The sequence below is a fragment of the Oryzias latipes genome, chromosome 13 (assembly GCF_002234675.1).
Source record: "Oryzias latipes chromosome 13, ASM223467v1".
Classification (NCBI taxonomy): domain Eukaryota; kingdom Metazoa; phylum Chordata; class Actinopteri; order Beloniformes; family Adrianichthyidae; genus Oryzias; species Oryzias latipes.
In genome coordinates, this window is record NC_019871.2 from 556,736 (window position 1) to 581,372 (window position 24,637).

General features: G+C 51.5%; 1 protein-coding gene across 3 annotated transcripts; it reads left to right on the forward strand.

The window, feature by feature from the left end:
- The first annotated feature begins 28 nt into the window (after window positions 1-28).
- Window positions 29-23,742, forward strand: LOC101174977 (fibroblast growth factor 12). 3 transcript variants are annotated; one of them, XM_023961994.1, is made up of 5 exons: window positions 29-216; window positions 16,092-16,202; window positions 17,137-17,240; window positions 18,703-18,901; window positions 20,703-23,741. In XM_023961994.1, the coding sequence occupies exons 1-5, from the start codon at window positions 186-188 to the stop codon at window positions 20,843-20,845; spliced, it is 588 nt and encodes a 195-aa protein (XP_023817762.1). In that variant the 5' UTR covers window positions 29-185; the 3' UTR covers window positions 20,846-23,741. The 3 variants fall into 3 exon arrangements, with proteins under 3 accessions (XP_023817762.1, XP_023817761.1, XP_023817760.1); XM_023961993.1 differs by lacking the exon at window positions 29-216 and adding an exon at window positions 7,552-7,807 and having other exon boundaries at window positions 20,703-23,742; XM_023961992.1 differs by lacking the exon at window positions 29-216 and adding an exon at window positions 13,649-14,314 and having other exon boundaries at window positions 20,703-23,742.
- Window positions 23,743-24,637: the final 895 nt, after the last annotated feature.

Genomic DNA, 24,637 nt, shown 5'->3' on the forward strand with positions numbered 1-24,637 from the left:
GCGAGCCGAGACAGAGGAGAGATAGCAAGCGCCGCGCGCGGACAGACGCACGCGCACCGACGTCCGCAGGAGCAGAAAAGGCAGAGAAGAGCCAGGAGGAAGAGGAGGAGAAGCTTTCTGTGTCTGTGCCTCCTCCGCAGCGGCCGAGAACAGCCGAGGAGCGGCGGCCTCACCCAGACGCGGACATGATGGAGAGCAAGGAGAAGACTCCTTCAGGTAGGGGGGGAAGGTGGAGGAGGGGGTGGATGCTGGGTGGAGGGGTACCGCAGTGCCGCTGCGCCGGAGCGCTGAGGAGTGGTTATTATGGGATGCAGACTGTGATGCAGCAAAACACGGACAGAGGGAATGACGGACAGGTGAGGGGGGTGACGGACAGAAGGGCAGGGGCAGCAGTTTCTAGGGATGGGGGGGTGGGGGTAGATCCGTACGGACTCCATAACAACCAAAGAGGCGTGTGATTGGTCCAGGTGTGGTCATGTGACTTAGGTGCGTCTCATGTTGAAGCCATAGATTTCTTGGAGTTTCGCAGTAATATTTTTCCCTAAAACCCGCCCCCCTTTGCGCGCGCGCGTGTCGGGGGGGGGGGGGGGGGTCGTCGCACGTGGCCAGCAGCTGCTCCACATTTGAAGTCCGTACCTCTGACGTGAAACACCTGGTGACGTCTGCCTACCTGCCCTGGCCACTGAGAGGCAGAAGGGAGCCACAGGTGATCAGACACGCCCCAAAACGACCCCCACCCACACAGGGCATCAGGGTGGGGGCACAGGGTCCCGCCTCAAAGGTGGAGACATTTATTCTTGAAAAGTGAGGGAAAAAACACAAAAGTGTGGAGAACCGGAACGTTTGGAACCCGATTCCACAGATGACCACGGACCCCCCCAAAAATACACCCCCCCCCCATTATTTCAGCTGTGAAGGTGAGGCTGACGAAGGAACGTTTGGCTGTCCAGGACTTCTGTCCCGATCCTGGAATCGGACCTGTGTTCTGGTCGGACCGTCTGCAGGCAGGAAGGTTCTGCCATCGGCTCGTCTTTCAGCTCAGGCGTCTTGCTCAAGGGCACAGTGTCTGATGAGGTTGTTGGTAAAATCCTGGACTGTGATGTCTGTGAGCGACTGACTTCTGTGGTTCTGGAGGTCCAAAAGCAGACCAGAACCAAACCAGCAGAGAGAAAGTGAAGAGAAAATGAAATCCAAACCCACAAAGGAAAGAGTAGAAGGTTTGAATCCCTGAAGGACTCGGTCCTCCGAGCAGAAAACTACAACGATTGACCACAAACTGTAAATAAATGCCGATGGAGTAGCTTTGGTTCAGTGGTCTGTCCACAAGGATTCTTCCTCTCTGTTCCCCTGAAACACCTGAGGCTACTTCTGACTCGGTTCTGATCCACATTTTTTAACAAAGCCAGCGGCTAACATAAAATAATGACCGTTAATTAACCTGTGAAGTACTTTTAGGTGTACTGGTACTTAAGGCTCAGTCCGTTTACACTCCTATACATTACTCACCACCTTAGGTAACCAAAGGTTGAGTGGCTTGGCCTCCTGGGTAGCCAGGAATCAAACCACCAACCCGTGAGAGAAGGTGGATTTTGATGTGATGTTTGCGTTTGGGATGAGTTGGCGTGTTTTCAGTAATGGTGTTGATGATGACCCCCACGGTCCCTGAACCATGGTCCAGTCCACCGCTGCCATGACTCGGTTCTCATAAAGGAAAAACGGAACGAGATAAACCCGTGTGGGCGGAGTCAAAACAGCTGAAGCTCCAACAAATGCAGAATGAAAACGAGGTTCTTCTATCAGTAAATATAAAAGAACGAGGGGAACCGTTCTTCAGCCTTGACCTTTCGTTGTTTCTTGTGGCTCCGCCTCTTTCCTGACCTCATTTTTGTTAAATCAGACATTTGTCATTTTTACATTTGCTCCGCCTCTTTCGTGTTGCTCCACCTCTTTATTGTGGCACCGCCTCTTTCTTGTGGCACCGCCTCTTTATCGTGGCCCCGCCTCTTTCTCGTGGCCCCGCCTCTTTCTTGTTGCTTCAACCCTTTTGTGTTGCTCCGCCTCTTCCTTGTGGCTCCGCCTCTTTCCTGACCTCATTTTTGTTAAATCAGACATTTATCATTTTTGCTGCAGTTATTATTCATCTTGATTGATGTCATTGTATTCTGCCCCATTGACCCCTCCCCCTGCTGTTCCTAGTGTGTGTGAGTGTGGGGGGGGGGGGGGGGGTTGCAGGTTCGAGTCCATCATGACTCCAGCATCACACCTGTCAGAGCTGAAAGCAGCGGATGATTCGGGGACTTCCTGCTTCTCTCCTCCTTCCCTGCAGCACAGGGGGCGGGGCTTGAGGAGGCTGTGTGCTTGCAGGTGTTTGGTGTCGGTGTGTTTGTTGTCAGCACACAGATGGGTGTTAGGCATCGATCCGACAGTTCAGTGACACAACAGAGAAACCCGAGTCAGCGGGCGAAAGCTGCTCAGCGTGACGGCAGCTCGCCGCCTCGACCTGCTGATCTGCTTAAGCCCCGCCTTCTCAGCGCCTGTGGAAAATGCAGCGGCGGGCAGAGGCGTTGTGTTGGGATTACAGGGATGTTTGTGGTTTCAACAGGTGTGCAGCCACCTGTGCATGTGCACGTGCACGGCCCTTATGACTGCAGCAGGATCACGCTCACACTCTTGGTTCCACATTTGTTCTGAGGTGAAAACCGTCGTTCCTCCTTTTATAATTTCCTGTTTTTTACGTTCTTGAAATCATCAAACAAACATTATCATCATTATTCTAAAGGAACCAGAACCGGTCCCCCAGTACCTGCAGGATGGAGGAACTTCAACCAAGTCTGTGTGGAGAACTGGTGGTGGAACCGACGGTTCTCCTGTCCTCGCTATGAAGGACACAATGATCTCTGGAGAGGTTCTGACCCGTGACGCATACAGCAGAACCTGCTGTGCTGACGATGAGCACTGACAGGAGGGAACCTAGGATCCCAACTTCCTTGTTGAGTTTGGTTCTTTGTTCTTTTCTTTAAGCAAAGCCTGTAGAGGGTTCTACAGGGTTCTGCTGCGTTGGGACTGCAGAGAACCTCACAGATCCAGGAACCACACACGGGGAAAACCCTGCAACGCAGGAGAACCTGATCTGGAGCGACCGCAGCCAGAGCAAGAACACGAGGAAGACCATCCAGGGATGACAGAGAGCGGGCCTCAGCGGACTCGGTTCTGGTCGGAACCGGCAGTCAGCAGGTGGATGACTGTGGTTCCACCGGAAACGGTAAACGGCGTGTACAGTCGGCTGCCGAACACCGTCTCCAACCGTCCACCAGAGGCAAGGTGGGGTTCAGTGTTTGACTCATGGACGGGTGAGGTGGGAATCAAACCTGTGATCTTACGGTCATAGGTCGGCCTACCGCTGCACCACGGCCGCTCGTGCTCTATAACGACTTGGATAGTGAGGGTTGAAACCAGTGGTCTCCAACGTTTGTCAGACCACCAGCCGGTACCGATCCGGGGTCCGGGGGGGGGATAGAAACCCCATTTTGTTGCCGTTTTTCACCAGAATTTACAGTTAGGGTTCTAGGCCCGGGTCCAGGTCTACAGAACCACCTTGGGCTGTGATGGAGTTTGTCTTCTGCTGGTTTCTGACTCAAATCCTGACCCGGCTGAGGTCCGTGTAGAGCGGACGCTTCCTGTGGCCGATCGATAAGCGGAGCTCATTAAGTGAAACCGAAGCTCCTCTAACTGGGTTTTCCAGACCAGCCGCTCCGACGGATCAATACCAACAGCACCGGCGGGGAGAGTACTTACAGAGCCTGACGGGGACGGCGGTCCGCCTTCACCCAACAGCATGTGTGTCTCAGGCTGCTGGTTTGATTCCTGCTGGTGGTGAATGACCAGAACATTTTTCCTGATTTTACATGTGGTTCCAAACTCGTGTGGTTCTGTCCGAACCCGTTTGGGTTTTCGAGATTGGCCACTGCAGGAGCTGTTGTGGACCCAATGCATTGTGGGTAGTAATGTTTTCTGTTTGTTGTTCCTGGCGTGTTTCTGGTTGGAGCGGCTGATGAACCACTGCCCCCCTCCTCCTCCCTCCTCCTCCGTGTGGATCCTAAAGAGCAGGAGATGCTGAGCTCAGCATCAGTGCCCCTCCCTGCTTTATGGCCCCCTCAGGGGTTTACAGCCGCCCCCCCCAGCAGCTGCTCCAGACTGGATTAACATCGATTGGACCTTCCAGCAGAGATCTGGGGTCCGTCAGACCCGTTCTCCCTCCCAGCGTTAGAAAAGTTATGACATCATCAATCTGCTGGACGCTCAGCACTAAAGGGTTGGATGGGGGGGGGGGGTGTAGCGGCTAAAGCTAACAGGAAGTCACGGGGGCCGTCCTCTGCAGAGGCTCCTCCCTCATGGAGGAACCTTTTAGGCTCCATATCAGCACTAATGGACCTGCAGGAGCGCCGCTCTCTCCGTGTCCATCAACCACTTTGGCCCCGTCCCAGCTGGGAAGTGGGCCGGTCCGCCTCCGAGCAGGAAATGGAAAAGTGAATCCATGAAGTTCCTGGTGAAGGAGAGGGGAGTGAGGCACTCAGGAGAAAATGTTTCAGGCCTTTGGAGTGACTTTGGTTGTTTGTTCAGCTCTTCTTTTTGGTTGTTGTTATTTCTGAGCCTTTGTTTCCAGGCTGTGCAGAGAAAAGTTGTTCTTCAAGTTTCATTTGTCAGAAAATTTGACTGAGACAGAAGATGAACCGTTCTGATGTGTTCAGAAGATTCCCGGACAAACGGGAAACGTGTTTCACGCTTCCATGTGGAAACCAACATGCTGCTGGAAGAACGGCGGCTTTCTATGCAAATACCAGCATTTCCCCAAAAATGAAAGTGTGAGGATCTTGATGCCGGTTCAGAAACGGAGAATGGACCCTGTCAGAAGTGAAACGAGCAGAACCGGGCTCAGAACAGAACCATGGACAGTTCCGCGACTAAACAGCATTAAATGTGTTTTAAAAGCTTCTGTGGTCCAGAGGATGTGAGACGCAGATCCAGAGCAGCCTAATGAACCTAATTGAAGCTCAAAGTGCTGACTGGGCAGAACCCCCCCCTGTTTGTTCAGGGACCTGACTGGGCGCCAGGAAGATAAACGGCGCCAAATGTCATGAGATCAGCTGATAAAACACCTGCTGAGCGGGTTAGAGCTTTAATCTGTAGAACGTTCTCCCCTCTCCTCCCCTCTGAGACACAGAGGAACAAAATGTCCAAAACTGATGGAGGAGGACCGACCCGCTTCTATCAGTGGGTCGGGCTGGAACCTTTTTGATGGAACATCCAAATCAGAGACGTCTGACGATGAGGGGAGGGGCCAAAACGTTGTGTTGACTTTAGGAGGATGAAGTGGGATCAGATCTGCAGCAGGACTTTCTGTCAAGTCAAACCTCAGAACTTCATGACGAGACTCAGCAGATCTGGAGGAATCTCTGTAGGTCAGGGACACTTTGAAGAAAGCCTCAGAGCTGAAACCGATTCCATGACAAACACCTGCACAGGTGTGCCCGGCCTGCTGTGAGCTCACCTGTGGGAAGGTGAGGTGGTCAAAGGTCCGAAGGCCTTCTGACAGTGTTACCGTGGAAACGTGAGCTCAGCAGAGTGTTTGCTTGTTCACAAGGATCTTCACGTGCACACGCACCACCGTGCACGTGCCCTCTCAGGTTTGCACTCACAGATGCGCTGATGTGCTGCTGAAATGCAGCTGCTCGCCTGTGCACTAGGCCACGCCCCCTGCTGAGGGTCTGAACATTTCGTTACCAGACTGAACCGAATCTGACGGAACGTCTGAAAACATTTAGGAGGAGGCATTTAGTAAACGTCTGTGGACCTTTGATCGTGTGGAAAATGGCGTGCGTCTTCGCCGCGTGTCTTCTCGCCGCGTGTCTTTGCTGCATGTATCCGCCGCGTCATGTTGGGCGCCGTCCGCCTTCTTTCACGGTGTTTTTACGTTCAAACATTTCAGTTCCGATGTTCCAACGTGTTTTCACCTTCACTCAGGCGGTTCTAATCTATCTTAAAATCCGAGTTCATCTCAATGGCAGCAGGATATGATGTCATCAGAAATGGGCGGAGCTGGCTGAACTGTAATGGAAGGACTACCTGCATGAGAGGCCACGCCCCCATACGAGAAGTCTCAATCTGAATGTTGGTACGGTTGTCATGGATACGTCTGACCTCAGGAAGCAGACGGTTTTAATCCAGACGTTAGGTGTGTTTGGACTTGTGTTCTGAAAGGGCTTCAGTCTGGAAGTCTGGCTGTTTTGGAGTCCGGATCGGTTCCTGTTCGGTTTCTTTTGCTGCGGTTCTGCATGAAGCATCTGCTGCTTATTCAGCGGCATTTTCTGCAGAGCTCCACGTTCTTCACCTTCCTCAGGAAAAGCTAAATATAGGCGCCTAAATAAAGACGACTTCCAGATTCCTCTTGGGTGAACCGAATCAGCGGTCCTCTTGCAGGGAGGAGAATCTTTCACCTCCTTTCCCAGGAGTCCCTGCTTGTGTTTCTCCTGTTTACTGCTCCCGTCTCCACGTGGAAGAGGCCTGTGTTACCATGGAAACCTAGTGACCGACAGCGGATTGGCTCAGTGCAGGGTGGATCAGCTTCCTCAGAGGGAGGGTGAGCATGTGTCCTTCGTCAAGCAGCTTCTCCTCCTCTTCCTCTGCTGCTGCTGCGCCCCCCGCTGGTCACGCAGGGAACAGAGTGCCGCGCTGCTCGTCTTCGATGATGAAGGTCGCAGGAGAAACGGGCCCGCAGGATTCTCAGAGATGAAGTCTTTTACCTTAGGGAGCCCGAGCCTCCATCGTCTCCTGTAGGTCCAGATCTGAGATAGCGACTCAGTGCTGCCCCCTGCTGCTGCAGAGCCGCCACTGCAGACAGCAGCAGCCTGAAGATCTGCAGAAAAAAGACTTCTGTGCTTTTATTACAACAGAATGAAGACAGTTTCATTAAAAGATTTGCAGTTCAATATTAAAGAATGACATTTCTATGCATGGTTTGCTTTAAATCTCTAGCATTGATGAGCGTCTTTGCATTTCCTTTTTGCCACATAATGCCATGCAAATGAAGATGCCTGACACCAGGGGGCGCTGTTTCATTTCCCATGAATTCTGACCCAGAAACAGCCTTTTTATATTATTATAGATCTGAAGTCACTTTAAAATGAATTTAAAGCTAAAAATGTCATGTTTTAATATTGAATTGTCAATTGAAAAATGCTTTTTACTTTGAGTTAAGCCTAAAGAAACGTACGTAGCACAAACGTATGTTTCAGTTTTACTGATGAAAAAAGGTATTTTTCTACATTTCATCATATTTAGTGTCGATGTGACGTGAAATCCGTTTGGTGGTTCCTCCTTCTCGCCCCTGCATGCCCCACCGCGGCGGTTTTCTCCTTGACTCCTCCTCCGTTCGCTCTGAACTTCTCTGAAGTATCAGACGATCTTCTCACGGCGTATTTTGGGGAGGGGGGGTCATGCAGCTGCAATGTTCTCCTGGAACAGCTGAACAAACACCCCCGGAGTGCTGAGTCCAGACGTTTTTCCAGCGAGCCTCCCAGCTGTTTGCGGCGCCGTCAGTGAGTCAACACCACAACAGCTGAGCGCGTCGTCACATGCCGGCTTAAAACCGACACCCGACCTCCTCCTGGAGGGACTCTGAAGCGGATCGGTACCGGTGCCACAATGAACCACTACTGCAGCCTGTTCCAGCTGCTGCTGTCCAGAGACGGCAAGGCAGAGGAGGAAGACGAGGAGGAAGGCAGCGTCTGCAGGGACAGCAGCGCCCAGGGTGAGTCCTCCGCTTCAGTCTGGACTCTTCTGACGGCAGCTGTTTACTCCAACAGCAGAGACTTTTACTCTGAAAAGCTGAAGACTTCCTTTCCTGCAGCTGCAGGATCGCAGCTGCGATCACTCGTGTTCTCCTGGAGAAACGGTCAGTTTATGAAGCGGCAGCAGCATGAATGATCAGACATCACAGCGTCATCTGCATAGAATCGAACTCTGATCTTCAGCTGTGAAGATCCGAACAGCAGTTTGGCCTGTAGAACCGTTTTCCTGCACCTGCAGGCGGTCTGGGCGTACCTGTGCAGGTGCGGCTTCATGCAAAGGAGATTCAAACCTCGTGGAAAGGTTTGGTCGTGTTTTTCCTGCAGACCGGCTCTTCGTTCGTGAGGGCGACCCCCTGGCTGCTTCATGGTTTAGGGTGGGGGTGGGGCACCAGATCAGTTTTAGGGATCTCATTCGTCCTTCTCCTCACCTGTAACCTCCAAACACGTGAGCCGGCGCATTCGGGATAATTACAGCTCTCCCTTTCATCAGGGGGTGTGGCTTAAATATCACAAGGAACATCATTCTTTCTAAAGGAAACGATTGTCGTCTGAATCTGTCGGTAAAGACACGTTGCTGAATAAATCTTTGTTTTACGGGAAATCCTTTTGTTTATTGGCGGATGAAAAATCAATGACATCAGGAAGTACCGCCCCCTGCTGTCCGGGGGGAACATCTGCTGTACGGGGGGAACATCCGCACTCAGACCTTCATGGACATTGTGAGGCTGGACCAGAACAACAGTCATGTTCAAGTCCCATCAGCTGTTACACACCTCGATGTGTGACATTTGTTCTCTGCGTTTGACCCCTCCCCTGGTGGAGCAGCAAACCATTTGGTTAATTAACCCCCCCATTCCCGCTGGTAGAGTCTTTGGTACGACCCACGACTTCCAGTCAGGGCGGACGCTCTACCATGAGGCCTCGGGGCCGGTGTTCTGGCTGTGAGTGAGTCGGACCCCCGTTTGATATGGAATGACCGTGTCTCCCGCCCTCACAGGAACGGTCCGGCCTCGTGCCTCCGTGCACGCAGGCGCTCGCATGACTCCACGGCGGGGTCGTCATTCAGGCCGCCGACCTTCACAGGTCTATTTTAAACCTTAAGGACGGCTGTACGCTGAAGCCCCGGGCCGAGCTCTTGGAGTCCTCCTCACTCAGGGTTCAGCCGGCCTGGGGGAAGAGGGGGTGGAGCCAGGGTGCCGTGGTGGGAGCAGAGGTGGCGTCCAAAGCTGGGCTGTGTTTTTCAACACGCTGCAGCTCAGAGGACGCGTGTTTGACGGCGCTGCGGCCGCCGCTCCGGAGGGGTCATGAGAGCCCCCCTGGGGGGGTCCGCGTCACACGGATCTTTGTGTTGTTCCAGCCCCCACGTCTGGCTGTAATGAGTGTCGGCCAATCAGAACCGGGCTTTGCTTCAAGAGCCAATAAAACTGTTTTGGGGGCGGGACAACTTTAATAAACACAGTTTTGGACGCTGTGACGCGAGTCCTGTGGGGACGTTACACCAAAGGGTCTCCGTGTTCTCTGGTGGTTCCCCGTCTCAAACCTGGTTTAGTCGGAACCGTCTGAACAGAACTGGATTAGAACATCTGGAATGTTTTATAAATAAAATGAAATAACTGAAACCGTCCGTCCTGCTGCTTCCGACTGAAAGGCTTTAATGCCCCCTGAGAAATGCAGCTCCTCACCAGAAGGGGGTGTGGCCTCCTGATTGACAGGTAACTGTTGAACTGTTGACCCTAGATTGACTTTATTAGGCATGCTCCAACATATGACAGGATCCTATTTTCCATTTTTGGAGAGGATATGAGGTCATCACATCTAGATTTACATGAGATTTAAATAAAAACAGGTCACATGACCTCAAGTTGGTTTTCCAACGGCAGCAGAGCAGCTCTGACCGAAACACAACACCAACAGGAATGTCGCTCTGTGTGTGTGTGTGTGTTTTTATGTGTCTCTAAAGTTGTCTCCATGCGCCAACATGGAGACCTGTTGTTTGGCTCCGCCTATTTACCCACCAGATGGTCTCAGTTTCATGATTAGTCCTTTTGTTCTCAACCATAAAACAAACCTTGAAGTGTCAAACTTCATCTGGGACGTTGGTCCCGCCCAGAGACGGACAGATGGAGGCGGAGTCAAAGTGTTTATTTCTGCTGTAGCCTTTGAATTCTTCCCAATGACCTGGTTCTGTGACCACACCCCCGCGGTTCTGCTGTTGGCTGATCTGTCTCCCCCTGCTGGTGACACGAGGAACGTCTCCTCTGAAGGACGGACTCGGACCTCCTCAGAGGTCCCGGAGCGGTCTTCAGTTTCAGGGCGACGCCTGCAGGAGTCCGTCTGTCCTCTGCTTCCTCTGACGGATCCAGAAGCAGAACCCGGTTCTGTGTCTGGAGACGCCTGCAGTTGCGTGTTCAAACCTCTGTTTGCTCTGACTTCATGCATGTTTCAGCAGCAGAAGCTCCTGAATTAGATCCAGCATGAAACTTTAAACAGTCAGCCACACGGCAGCTCTGTGTGATGAAGATGAGAAGGCTGGTCTTCATCGTGTGTTTGCTCTGTACGGCCAGCAGAGGACAGCAGCCCTGCAGTTTTTCACATCACCGTTTCTACTGTCTGGAGGCTTCAGAACCAAATAACAACATGAAAGTTTTTAGGAATCAGAGAAGATTGGAGGCAGAAAGACGTTTGGAATTCTTTTCTGCTGCAGTTTCATCCTGATTTGGATTCAAAATGATCTTTATTTCTATCTGGAGATGTTTTTGGAAAAGGTCTTCATGGAGTGAAGCTTCAGAAACTTCAGACCATCTTAACTCCTCGACCGAAGCAGCAGTTTCAGACCAGAAACCTCGATCTGGACCAAACGTCTTCAGGGAGAAGAATTCAGCGTCTGTGGACTTCAAGCTAAACGTCTGTGGTTGTTCAATGGTAGCTGGTTCCGTTTGGATGGACGTCCTGGACCCCGTTTGTCGACCTGACGTGGGAACCTGGATGGCTTTGGACCAGCTCTGGATCTGAATCAGCTCTGGATCTGGATCAGCTCTGGATCAGGTCTGGATCTGGATTAGCTCTGGATCAGGATCAGCTCTGGATGTAGATCAGCTCTGGATCAGCTCTGGATGTGGATCAGCTCTGGATCATGTCTGGATCAGGATCAGCTCTGGATCTGGATCAGCTCTGGATCTTGATCAGGTCTGGATCTGGATAAGCTCTGGATGTGGATAAGCTCTGGATGTGGATCAGCTCTGGATCAGGATCAGCTCCGGATAAGGATCAGCTCTGGGTCTGGATCAACTCTGGATGTGGATCAGCTCTGGATGTGGATCAGCTCCGGATCAGGATCAGCTCTGGATCTGGATCAACTCTGGATGTGGATCAGCTCTGGAATGTGGATCAGCCCTGGATCTGGATCAGCTCTGGATGTGGATCAGCTCTGGATCAGGTCTGGATCTGGATCAGCTCTGGATCTGGATCAGCTCTGGATGTGGATAAGGTCTGGATCAGCTCTGGATCAGGATCATCTCTGGATCAGGTCTGGATCAGGATCAGCTCTGGATCAGGTCTGGATCAGGATCAGCTCTGGATCAGGTCTGGATCAGGATCAGCTCTGGATCTGGATCAGCTCTGGATGTGGATCAGCTCTGGATCATTTCTGGATCAGGATCAGCTCTGGATCTGGATCAGCTCTGGATCTGGATCAGTTCTGGATCTGGATCAGGTCTGGATCTGGATCAACTCTGGATCTGGATAAGCTCTGGATGTGGATAAGCTCTGGATGTGGATCAGCTCTGGATCAGGATCAGCTCCGGATCAGGATCAGCTCTGGATGTGGATCAGCTCTGGATGTGGATCAGCTCTGGATCAGGATCAGCTCTGGATCAGGATCAGCTCCGGATCTGGAACAACTCTGGATGTGGATCAGCTCTGGATCAGGATCAAGTCTGGATCAGGATCAGCTCTGGATCTGGATCAGCTCTGGATCAGGTCTGGATCAGGATCAGCTCTGGATCTGGATCAGCTTTGGATGTGGATCAGCTCTGGATCAGCTCTGGAATGTGGATCAGCTCTGGATCTGGATCAGCTCTGGATGTGGATCAGCTCTGGATCAGGTCTGGATCTGGATCAGCTCTGGATCTGGATCAGCTCTGGATGTGGATCAGCTCTGGATCAGCTCTGGATCTGGATCAGCTCTGGATGTGGATCAGCTCTGGATCAGGTCTGGATCTGGATCAGGTCTGGATCTGGATCAGCTCTGGATCTGGATCAGCTCTGGATGTGGATCAGGTCTGGATCAGCTCTGGATCAGGATCATCTCTGGATCAGGTCTGGATCAGGATCAGCTCTGGATCAGCTCTGGATCAGGATCACCTCTGGATCAGGTCTGGATCAGGATCAGCTCTGGATCAGGATCCTGAAGCGGGCCTCCCCTTCAGGAAGACGAGGAGCTCAGAGTGGAGCCGCCGCTCCTCCACATCCAGAGGCCTGTTGAAGTGGATTGTTCACGTCTTTCAGACCCCCGGAGTTGTTCTGGGCGGGTCCCACTGAGAGGAGGCCCCCCAGGAGAACCCGCAGTGTTAGCGGAACTTTTGGGTTCCAAAGGAACAGCTGGTGGAAGGGTTCACCTTGATGGAGGCCAGAATTCATGAAAAAGTTTGACTTTTTAGACCCAGTTTAGTAAACAGCGTGTCAGTAAAAACCTTCCACGTGAGGCTGATGGGATGGGGGGCGGCGTGCCCCGCAGATGACCTGAAGGGGCCACAGGGGTTTGGCTGTGGCCCTTCCTCAGAAAAATGCTGATCAGCATAGATCCAATGTTGTTGGTATATGCTGAGGAACAGAACCTTCAGGCAGAACCTTTTCTCTAAGCCGTGGGCGGGTTCTATCTGCAGCTAAACTATGGTGGCCCCGAAGGGCCAGTGACACCAACAACCCACTCAACGCAAAAACGTAATAGAGGTCACTGCTGCCACTAAGAAAGCAAAAACAACAAGGTTACATTTAGGATCTAAAACCAAATTCCACAAAAAAAGAAAAGAAAAGGAATTTTTCTCCAAATGAAATGTAAAAAAGAAAACGAAACAAAAAGAAACAGGAAAAGGACGGCAGAACCGAGAGTTTGCTTCCTGTTGGCAATGTTGAAATCCAGTTTCTGATGCTTATACTCACTCAAAAATGGGGGGTTGGGGGCTGCCCCCTGTAGCTCCACCCATGTAGCTCCGCCCATGTAGCCCCGCCCATGTAGCTCCGCCCATGTAGCCCCACCCATGTAGCTCCGCCCCTGGTATGGAGCAGATCCAATATGGTTTGACAGCAAATAACATTCGGTTGAAATGATGGGCAATCTTCATGACATAAATAAATGATGATAGTAGACTAAAATAATAACATAATATGATAAATGCAAACATTTATGTCTAATTGATGATTGACATTTGTTTGATAAACCTGTTTTCCTGTTAAGATCAATTTCTAAACAAAAAATCATTTTATTTGATGTTTAATCTTAAAAAATCACAAATATTGAAAGAAAAACATTTTCTCTTTAGTGAAAACTGAAACCAAACGAGTGAAAAGAGGAAAGGATGAGGGTTGAATGATGACCTTTGACCTTCATGTGACGGACCTCAGAGTGAACATTCTGCACCTCCAAACGTGAAGGCGGCGAGGACCGTCCTGAGGCGTGGAACCGTGGCGCGTTCGTGTGATGAAGCATCGGGATGTGGGAGCAGAATATTTATAGGAGCGTCTTCCTCCTCCTCCTCCTCCTCCACTCGCCCCCCTCCCTCTGCCTCTCAGCCTCTCTTCACATTCAGCAGCGAGGAAGAGGAGGACGAGGAGCCAGCCTCCTCTGCTCCGGGATCCTTCAGAACTTCTGTTCCGGGTTTGAGCTCCTCTGGAGAGAGGAGACGGTTCTGGAAGATCCAAACAGCTTCTGCAGACACGAGTTCTCTGGGACCAAAACTACCCAGAAGGCTTTGCTCTTCATTTATTCATCCATGCAGACGCTCCGTCAGCTCGGAGGACCATCATCTTCTCTGCAGGTCAAAGCGGAACCGTTCTGAGAAGACGGTTGGATTCCCGATAGCTGAGGCTCTGGGACGTGACAGGATTTTACCGCTTCAGCAGGTCGGGACTCTTCTGGCGACTCACGGGGGTGCTCAGCACTCGCCTCTGCAGCTCGGCGCCACCGTGGCTCGGTTCTGATTGACTCCCCTTCAGATGGTCCGCTGTCTTCTGCTCTGGACTGAAACCTGGAGCCGGTTCTTGGTGGGAGATGGCGGCGGCCATCGCCAGCTCCCTGATCCGGCAGAAGCGTCAGGCCCGCGAGTCCAACAACAACCAAGTCGCCAGCAGCAAGCGGCGCTCCAGTCCCAGCAAAGACCCGCGCTCGCTGTGCGAGCGGCACGTCTTCAGCGTCTTCAGAAAAGTTCGCTTCTGCAGCGGGAAGAAGCGGCCGGTGCGCCGGAAACCAGGTGGGTCCAGAACCGTCTCTGGTCGGTCCAGAAGAACAGCGTCTGTTTTTCTGCTAGAAACCAGCATCGGCACAGGTGAGCTCGCTGCACCAGTGCATGATGGGAAAGTTCGATCTGCTAGGGACACCGGTGGGGTGGGAAGCGGGACGAAGCTGGACCTCCTGCAGGAGGACAGCAAGGAGGTCCCGGTTCCCTTTGATGGAAGCTGGTCCTGATGAGGAAGGGGGGCGGTCCATTCAGTGGGGGTGGGGGGCCTCTGAGGTTCAACGGTGGAGCCCCCCCGATGACCTGCAAGTCGTCCTGCACACCAATGACACGACAACGTTGAAGCAGAGGGGAGGGGGTGGGGGGCTTTTACTTTAGAGCCCCGCCTCCATTTTGTTCTAACTTTCTGGGGTTTTCACGTCATCAGACACGGATCCACTGTGACACAAATGTCTGGCGTGGAATGAGGGGGGACTTTGTGGAGCGAAGGATTCTAAGGATTCAGGAGAAAGTTCGTCTCTGAATGTTTGGTCCCGTTGGTTTGGTAGCCGTCACTCCCAGCTGATTCCCTTCCAGTGTTCCTGTGTCTTTATCCACTTCTTCTCTGGTGGATTCCAGTTTTTGGCAGTAATATCTGCAGCAGAGCGGCTCGGCTCCTTCGTCGTCACACCGGAAGTCCTCTTGTTGTGTTTTCTTCTTGTCCAACAGCTGAGCAGACAGACGGGATCAGAGCTGACGGCTCTTTGATTGACAGATTTCACTGCTACAATCTTCTGACACATGAGGTGCATATTTGAATAAACCCCCTTTGAAAATTGTTTATATTTGGAACTACGACTCTTAAGGCAGGTGTACAAACAAAAAAGGATTTTTTTTTTATTCGTAGTTGTAAATTTATGACTTTAAAAAGGAAAAACACTAAAGTTGTCTGTCTATTAGAGCCGCGCTGGAAGATGACAGATGTGGAGCTTTATTTCCAGATAGGTTTAAAAAAAAAAGACATTCTGAACATTTTGGCGACTCAAAATCAGAATATTTTCAGTGTAGCCGTCTTTCTGGGGTTTGGTGTCAGTAAAACGGAGTTTCAGGGGGAGCGGCGCCTCCCGCCTCAGGGGGAGACACCCCGTCCTCTGACCACAGCTTACAGCAGGGCTGCTGGTTCCTGGTCCTGCAGATCTCTTCCAGCTCTCTGCCTGCTGCTGGTTACCTGGACCAGGTGTTCATTCAGACAGAAGGTGGAGGTTTCTGGTTGAGCTAATCAGCAGCTAGCAGGACTTGAAGATCTGGACAACAGTCAGGTTGCTGGACCTCCAGGACCAGGAATGAGCGGATCCGCCTTAGACTTTCAGACTTTCTGTGGCTCCTTCACCGTGGAAGTTCTTCCTCCGTGGTCAGAATACCCATCATACCGGCTCACAATAGACTTCAGGTGTGTCCTCATTTGTGGGCGGAGCCGTTTGTGGCGTTGTCTGTAACTCACTTCCTGGTGGCGTGGCCCTGCGTCCTCCTGGACTCTGAGGTGAGCTTCAGAAATGGCAGAGCAGCCGTTGTTTCAGCATCTTCACCCCATCAGCTTGTCCGGATCAGTAGAGGCTCCTCCCCCGGCGGTGTGCAGCGCACCTTTAAAAATAGCTCTGCAGGGAGGAACGGCGTCTTGTTGCTGCAGCTCCATCAGAGGATCTAAGCCTCCCCCTGAGCACAGGACGGTGAACGGGTGATTGGCGGGAAGCTGCTCAGGTGGGAGGAGTCTGCGGTGCCCCCCCTCATGTCTTTTGTGTTACTGTTGTTGCAGAGCCGCAGCTGAAGGGCATCGTGACGCGTCTGTTCAGCGAGCAGGGCTTCTTCCTGCAGATGCTGCCTGATGGGACCATCAGCGGCTGTAAAGACGAGAACAGCGACCACAGTGAGTTCCCCGCCCACCTGCTGCCACACACTGCCACACCCACCTGCTGCCACACCCACCTGCTGCCACACCCACCTGCTGCCACACACACACTGCCACACCCACCTGCTGCCACACCCACCTGCTGCCACACCCACCTGCTGCCACACCCACCTGCTGCCACACACACACTGCCACACCCACCTGCTGCCACACCCACCTGCTGCCACACCCACCTGCTGCCACACCCACCTGCTGCCACACCCACCTGCTGCCACACACACACTGCCACACCCACCTGCTGCCACACCCACCTGCTGCCACACCCACCTGCTGCCACACCCACCTGCTGCCACACACACACTGCCACACCCACCTGCTGCCACACCCACCTGCTGCCACACCCACCTGACTGAAGGAACCCAGATCCGTGTCACTCAGTGTCCTCTGATCCGGCACGCCGTCCGACCGGACCCTGGCCTCAGACAGCCACAGTTTGGTCCAATGGGAGGGTCAATCATTTTAGATCCAATTCCAACCCACACACTGACGTTTTCATGGCTCCGCCCACAGAAACATCAGGAGACGTTCCCTCCTGGTGTTTCCTCCTCATCAGATGAAGATCCTTGATCTGCAGACGCTCAGCTTTGCTTCCTGCTGCAGACCCACCTCCTCTGCCGCTGTGGAAGAGCCGAAAAGGAGGCCAGGAGGAGGAGGACCAGAGTTAAATAAAGGAGGACCAGCAGCAGCGCGGCCACAGGCCTCCTCCACCTCCTCCACCTCCTCTCCCACGCAGCAGCTCCGTCTCTGAGGAGCCAATCGCCTGGTGGCGCGGTCCCGTTTCGTTCCGCCTCGTTCTGGCTGTCTGCTGCGGCGCTGCTGTCTCCGCTGAGTGGGTCGCGTGCGTTGGCGGGCGGGAAGCTGCTGCTGACCCGGTTCTGTTTGTCGCCCTCAGCTCTCTTCAACCTGATCCCTGTGGGGCTGAGGGTCGTGGCCATCCAGGGAGTGAAGGCGGGGCTCTACGTGGCCATGAACGCCGAGGGATTCCTCTACACGTCTGTAAGTCTCCTCACAAAAACATGGTTCACCATCAGAACCCATCCATGGAAAACGTTCTTCAGGACGGGTTCTGCTGTCCACTCTTGTGACCGAATGGAGAGCTACGGGTTTTTGTTTGTCCGGGTCTCAGAGAGGAGCGGCTCCGTCTTCAGGTGCAGGCGTGTCTTTCCGTTCCCTTCAGGCTCGTCTGGACAGTGAAAATGGAACGTACCATTGTCCTGCGTATTCATCGCTCTGATGACGGTCGGCGTCCTTACGCCACTCTCTAGTGGTTAGTCTCTATGGGTTTTTTTGAGCGACAGGAAGTAGGCGGGCTTCCTGAAAAGACAGGAAGTAACTTTTGTTTCTGGGTGGTCATGAAATGTTTTGACTCCTTTGCTGTTGGAACACGTCTGATCGAGTCCTCCAGGAAGGAAAGCGGTTACTGGTTCAACTCTGGAGTTTGTCAGGCTCAGGGGGAGGGGCTTGTTCTGCTCTGATTGACTTGCATTGAGCACCTGTTATGTCTGGGGGGCGCGCCTGTGAAGCACGGAGCAAACACCTGTTATATCTGGGGGGGCAGGTGAACGAGCTAAACTGGGAATCAGAGCGCGACCGGTGCTGTCGGGTCAGAACACGGACGCCCCCGCCCCGCTGCATGATGGGACCAGAAGCTGCTGGACGTCACCCGTAGGTGTTCGTCATGACAGAACTGCTGACCCGGTTTGGATCAGAACAGGTTTGTGTACTGAACAGAACAGGGGGGGGGGGCGTCATCCTCCAATGAAACAAAACTATGACCCGATGGGGACGAAAATAAGAGTCTGACAGAATCTGTCAAATTATTGGTTGAAATCTATAAAGTATTCAACCATAGTTTTCCTCTTTATTCTAGTATCTTCCTCCGTGTTTTATCTCTTAGCTCCTCCCACAGTGTTTCATCTTTTTCAACCATTCAATTATTCAAATGTTCAGCTCCTTCAGCTTTTTCCAGCTCTGACTTTTGGTCCTTCAAATCCTAGAACTGTTCCAGATATTCCAGGATTTCTGCCTCCATTGAAATAAATGGGGAATGAGGTGCATGAGGTTGCTGGTTCGATACCCGGCTCTGGCGTTTTTCACAAACATATCTTTTTGTTATGGTGCGGTTTTCACTGTATTTATGCTCAACTGTGATCATTTCTTTCTTGTTTTTTGCCATTTATTCCTCTTTAAGCTTCATTTTCATTCAGTATTGTTGCATCAACCTGCTCCTTCTAGTATTTCTAGCTTTTCTTTTCTTCACATGTTCATGGCAGAAACAGCTGAAGACTCACAATAATTCAAAGAACGTCAACACAGCCGCCAAGACTCTGGTGTTTACAGGTTAAATTACGTTGTTGGTTTCTATGGAAACTTCCAGAAGACTCCAAAGACTTGGAACGGCTAGAATTCCCGGTTCTTGGGTTCCTGGTGTGAATCTAAACCGCTCTGTCTGTTTCAGGACGTCTTCACGCCCGAGTGCAAGTTCAAGGAGTCGGTCTTTGAGAACTACTACGTCATCTACTCGTCCACTCTGTACCGGCAGCACGAGTCGGGCCGGGCCTGGTTCCTGGGACTCAACAAGGAGGGAATCATCATGAAGGGGAACCGGGTGAAGAAAACCAAACCCTGCTCACACTTTGTTCCCAGACCCATTGAAGGTAACAGGCTCTCACGGGAGCACACAAAGACCGGCTCGACCTTTGACCTCCATGTCCACACGGAGCACACCTTGATCTGAGATGGGTAGAAGTCCTCCAGGGTTTGACCTCCCATCCCTTTAGGACTCGAGGTTCTGAAACGGGCCTCTAAAGCTCCATGTCACCAAATACTAAACCGTGTTTTCTCGGCGCATGCCGCGGACGACAGGCCGCAGAGAACACCTGAACAACACGTTAGGGTTAGTGAGACGCAGGCGTGTCGTACAAAAATATGTCTTTGTGTCCACTGTCTATGTTATTGGTCGATTGTCTATGTCTACTGAAGGAGTTCATTGAACATTGGTTCATGCATTATGTTTAAAACTTTGCATTTGTCTTTGTTATTGTCGTTACCCCCCGTCGTCTCACTTTGTCGTCAGGAAAGTCCTTAGCAACCGTTGTTAGTGTCGTTAGCTACGATGTTTCCCATGTCGTGTCCTTAGATCTTGTCGTATTTCAAATTTTGCCAAAATCGTCAGAAAAGTCCTTTGTACGGCCGGTACTACCACGGAACGAAAAAAAAAGTTTATTAAAGCCGACGCTAGCGTTAACCATGACAAACAGCAGACGGGCCAAAAACTGGATTTACATCTTTTTAATCTGTTCTGTATTTATTTGACCATGAGGTGGCGTTCTCGGGACCAGTATGATGCTCTTTTGGGCGCCTCTGCTCCTCGTTTATCTACCAGATTTGTTTGATAAAGATCAGTTATTTTTCAAAAGACTTTTAAATAATAGTTTCATCATCAGATTGAATTGAAGCCATACTCTAAATACCTTAAAACTATTTGCAAGTCGGGAACGTGGAACCATTGTATGCATGCACCCCCCCCTCTGGCAATGCGCGTTTGCAGGAATATCAATAAAGGTTTTTTTTTAACGTGTCTCTTTCCGTGGTAGTACAGGGAACAATTTACCGGCTGTACAAAGTACTTTTCTGACGACTTTGGCAAAATTTGAAATACGACAAGATGTAACGACACGGGGAAACGACGTGGCTAACGACACTAGCAACGGTTGCTAAGGACTTTCCTGACGACATAGTGAGACGACATAGGAAAACAACAATAATAAAGACAAATGCAAAGTTTTAAGCATAAAACAAGCATATAAATAACAAAGCCAATAGAAAGTAATAATCAAAGAAGCATGGGCAGGCAGAAGAAACTGCTTAGTAGAACATCGACAAGAACCAATGTTCAATTTACTCGTTTAATAGACACAGACAATGGACCAAAAACATATTTTCATATTTTTGGCACAAATGGAACTTCATAGTACAGATGTTGTTCACGTGATCCGTGAGCGCTCCTCGCTGCTCCTCGCTGCTCCTCGCTGCTCCTCGCTGCTCCTCGCTGCTCCTCGCTGCTCCTCGCTGCTCCTCGCTGCTCCTCGCTGCTCCTCGCTGCATCCTGATTGTTGGTCATGAAGACCATCAGACTGTAGTCCCACGTAGAGCGGAGCATTCGGATTTCTTCATTTGGTCATGAAGAAAATTTTGATTTGTGAAAATGAAACTTGGTTGGTCAAAGTTCAACTGGTGTAGCTTTCAACGCGCGTTTTGACCGGAACACGGCGCGGTCTCTTGAACGAGTGCTGGCCGCTGTGGACGTGGCCCCGGGTCTGATGTCGCTCTCACTCCAGACCCGCCCAGACTCTAGCTGGTTCGCCGCCGTCCCTCTGCTCCACGCTCCATGAGGCGTGGCCCAGAAAGGTCTGGCACCGCCCACTTGTGCTGACACCTGTCTGTCTCCTCCCACAGTCTGCATGTACAAGGAGCCGTCGCTGCACGAGCTGGAGGAGAAGCTGCTGAAGTCCTCACGGAGCCCCACGCTGAGGAGTGGGAGGAGCCTGGGCCGGGCCCCGCGACAGGTGGACTCCTCCACAGAACGGGAGGCCTCGTAGCCTGCAGCGCCCCCCACAGGAGGAGAAGGACAACTCCCATTTAACGCTCCCTCCGTGCAGAAACCACCAGTCATTCGGGAAACAAATGTTGCTTGTGTGAAATAGGTCAGTGGGTGGGGGAGGGGCTTGTTCAGACACGAACTTTATGATAGGAAATGTTTATGCAAACGGAGACGGCGCCAGGAGGCCGCACACCTGCTCTTCATCATCGTAAGCATCATCTTCCTCCGGGTCGAGCCAGAACTCTCCAGCTTTAAGTCAGAACTTTTTCATTTTAGATCCTTTTTCTCTCGTCACGCTTCTTCTGCTGCGGCGAGTCGTTCTTTCAGAACCGAGCCTCCGATCCTCCAGAACCGAGCCTCCGGTCCTCCAGAACCGAGCCTCCGATCCTCCAGACCCGAGCCTCCGGTCCTCCAGAACCGAGCCTCCGGTCCTTCAGACCTGAGCCTCCAATCCTCCAGACCCGAGCCTCCAATCCTCCAGACCCGAGCCTCCAATCCTCCAGCTACCCGTCCTCGGCTTTGCATTTCGGGTTTTGTCTCCACTCTGTGGTGAGGACGGTTCTGACCGGGACCTCTTGCCGGGTTTGGACCTTCAGCTCATTTCTATGGAAACCTTTTTCTCCAAAACGGAGATCCAGTTCTGCATGTGCCCCCCAGGTCAGGCATGAGTGTGAGGGCGGGTCGGGGAGGCGTGGCCTCTGTGCAGGAGTGGGGGTCACTCGCTCAGAGATGGCGTGACGCTCCGTTTCAAACAGCAGAGAACCTGAAAAGCCGCCGCAGTTCGTGGTTTCCATAGAAACGGAGCTGGAACCACCGGATGTGGGCAGAACCGGGCGTTCAGACCCGGTTCCCACAAGTTTTGCATGATTTACTGTCCTGAAGCAGAGCGGCGCCTCCCAGAGGCGCTCTGGGGGCCTAAATGGTTGAAGGAGGAGCTGAGGTCCGGTCTGGACAGGACTGACCCCCCACCCACCCCCCACCCCCTCGACTCTGCAGGAATTCCTCGGAAACGGTCGTCTTTCTGATCTGATGCCGCTCCGAGAATTCTGATTGGTCCTTTTTTAAACCTGTTTAGCCACGCCCCCTTTTTGGGGCCAATCACGTTAAAGAGATGATGGTTTTGATCAAATCGTCCTCTTAGCAAAATCACCAAACTGGATAGACCGTAAAGTTTATTTAATGTGAAGCAAACCAAAAATTTAAGGAGAAATATGGGATTCATGAAAACTGGGATCAGGTCGGTTTCCGTGTCTTTTTTTAGTTCAGGAAACAGGAAGTTGCCGCTAAAACGTCCGTTTGGACCCGGTTCCTGAAGCCGTCGGCTGATGGGTCGCTTCTGTTGGATTATCACTGCCGAGATCACTGCCCTCAGAACCGAAACTGCTCCAGTCCAACATCTTCTGAAATTCATCCATCAGGAAAACTGCTTCCTGTTGACCTCCACAATAAAAGCCTCACCAATAGACGGTCAAACGGTCAGCCGCTTCAGGCTAGAAGAACGAGGCCGCAGATTTGTCCTTTTGCTGCGCAGGACGGCGTCAGATTTGAACGTTGACTTAGACGTGATGTTCCGTGACGTTCCCATAAAACGCTGACGTTCCAAAGTGGTTTAGTGGAACGTTCACGTCTGAACTTCCTTTGGTTCTGGCAGCGGGCGGGAAACTGGTCTTCAATGTAAATCCAGACTTCCCCTCCTGCAGCAGAGAGCAGGTTCTTCCACCCCCATCCCGGTTCCGGCTGGGGGTCAGAACTGCAGACGTCCTGATCCGTGAATTTCAGATGGACTCACTCCACTGCCCTCCCCAGCCTTCATCCTCTTCTTCTCTTCCCGAACCCGATCCTCCTCTCAGGACCGCCGGTTCCCCAGAAGCATCTGAAGCCAGTGTGGTTTGGACCCCTGCAGTGTTTCTGAAAGAAAACGGTTGCCGTGCCGACGAGGTTCTGAGAAGAATCCGGAGCCACAAACAGCAGACGGTTCGGACCGGATTCTGTTCGACTCCAGAGTCCGATGAGCCTCTCTGTCCCGCTCTCAGACGTAGTTCAAGAACTGGGCTGAAATGGTTTTTGGTGCCGTTCTGCACAGCTCCCCTCATTAGGCACGCTGCAGCAGCTACCACTACAACAAAAAAACGTCCTGAGTGTCCGACCCAAATCCAACCGCTCGCCCTCCAGATGTTTTTGGGAAACCCGGGTCACGTCCCATCAGCCGACAGGAAGCACTGTTCTAAAAATGTTTGAGTCGTTTAGAGGTGGAGTCGAGGTGGGCGGGGCCTATGTCCTTTCACTTCTAAAGTGCTTTTCTTTGATGTTTCCCGGATGTGAACACATGGACTGAAAACTGAAGCGATCCCATCCCAACGTTCCACCTCAGAGAAAGTCTTCCAGTGTGAGTTTATATGAGGATCGTTGGGAACGTCGGGATCGACCCGGTTACCCGTTTTAACGCACGATTGTCTTTTATGTCACAGCTTTAAAAATTCAGAAAAAGTGGAAACACCAAGACAGAATTTCCAATGCAGCAGGAATGTTTTAGTCATTTCCTGTCCAAAGACTGAGAGCTTTGGAGGAGAAAGTCCGGCTTTGAGTCGCCTGCAGCTCCTAAAAACCTGCAAAGATCGGAATTTGACATGTTCCTCTTTACGGAGCGCTGCGTTTGGGTTCTGCAGGAAATACCGAACCTGTTGGGACAGAAGTGGGTTTTGCTGCTTTTCCGTGTTTCCAAAGGCAGCACGCATGTAGAACAGAGAAGACGCTCCGCCTGCAGGCGGCGCCGCTGCAGCTGTCTTTGTGTTTGCACCTTTTCTCACGCTTTCATGTAACGCACCATATAGTAGAAAACGCCATTGCTAATGCGCAGCAGGATGAAAGTATGACAATAAAAAGACCATGAACACGGCCGAGTCTGCCTCCCTTATTCTGAGGGTTTCAAACCCTCGTCCTCCGTCTGCAGCAGCTGCTGCAAGGAAAAGCAGGACAAAGACATGAATGATGCGTGAAAACAGCAGCTCTCCTGGGGAAACGCTCACTTTTTATGCTGAGCGGGAGCAACTTTAATGTTCAATACATCAAATATTCAAATCAACTTCAATCTGCAGAGGAAAGGGTTTTTATCCAGCAGTTTGGAGTTGGGCAGCAGGGGGCGCCACTGAGCGCAGACACTTTTCTGTTCAAGTTTATACTTCAGGCAGTTTTCCTTCTGCTGGGATTTTCCTGAAGCGGCGGGAAAGCAGCAGAAGCTGGAACCTCTGAGCCCAAAATGATGATCTACAGTAAACCTTAAGCCTCTGGACCCCATGAAGACCCGGATCACGCCTTAAACCAGAACAAACTCCAGGTGTTACGCTTTTCTATGAACCACCTTAATAATAACTAATCTCCTGGATCAGATGGGTTAACAGGGGAATTTTATAAACTATTTAGTGACTAAATTACCCCCCAGGTATTTGTAGAGAGCATCGAAAAAGCAGTAAACATTAAATCAAGGTGGACTTACCCTGAAACCCTAAAAGATGGACTTCTGTCTATGTGAAATAATGACAAGATTCCTGCAGATGAAGATACTTTCCAAGAACAAATCTTCATTTTACAATAACTGCTTTAATGATTATTTAATTATTATTATTATTAATGATAATATCCTATGGTGGGTCGGCTCTTTAACCATCGTGGTCGATTACTCAGATCTGAAGAATTGAACCTTAAATATAACCTGCTGTTCCTCCAACAGAGTATTCCATTGTTTCTGATTACTAATGAAATCTGAAACTCTTTAAAAACTCTGACCTTGATG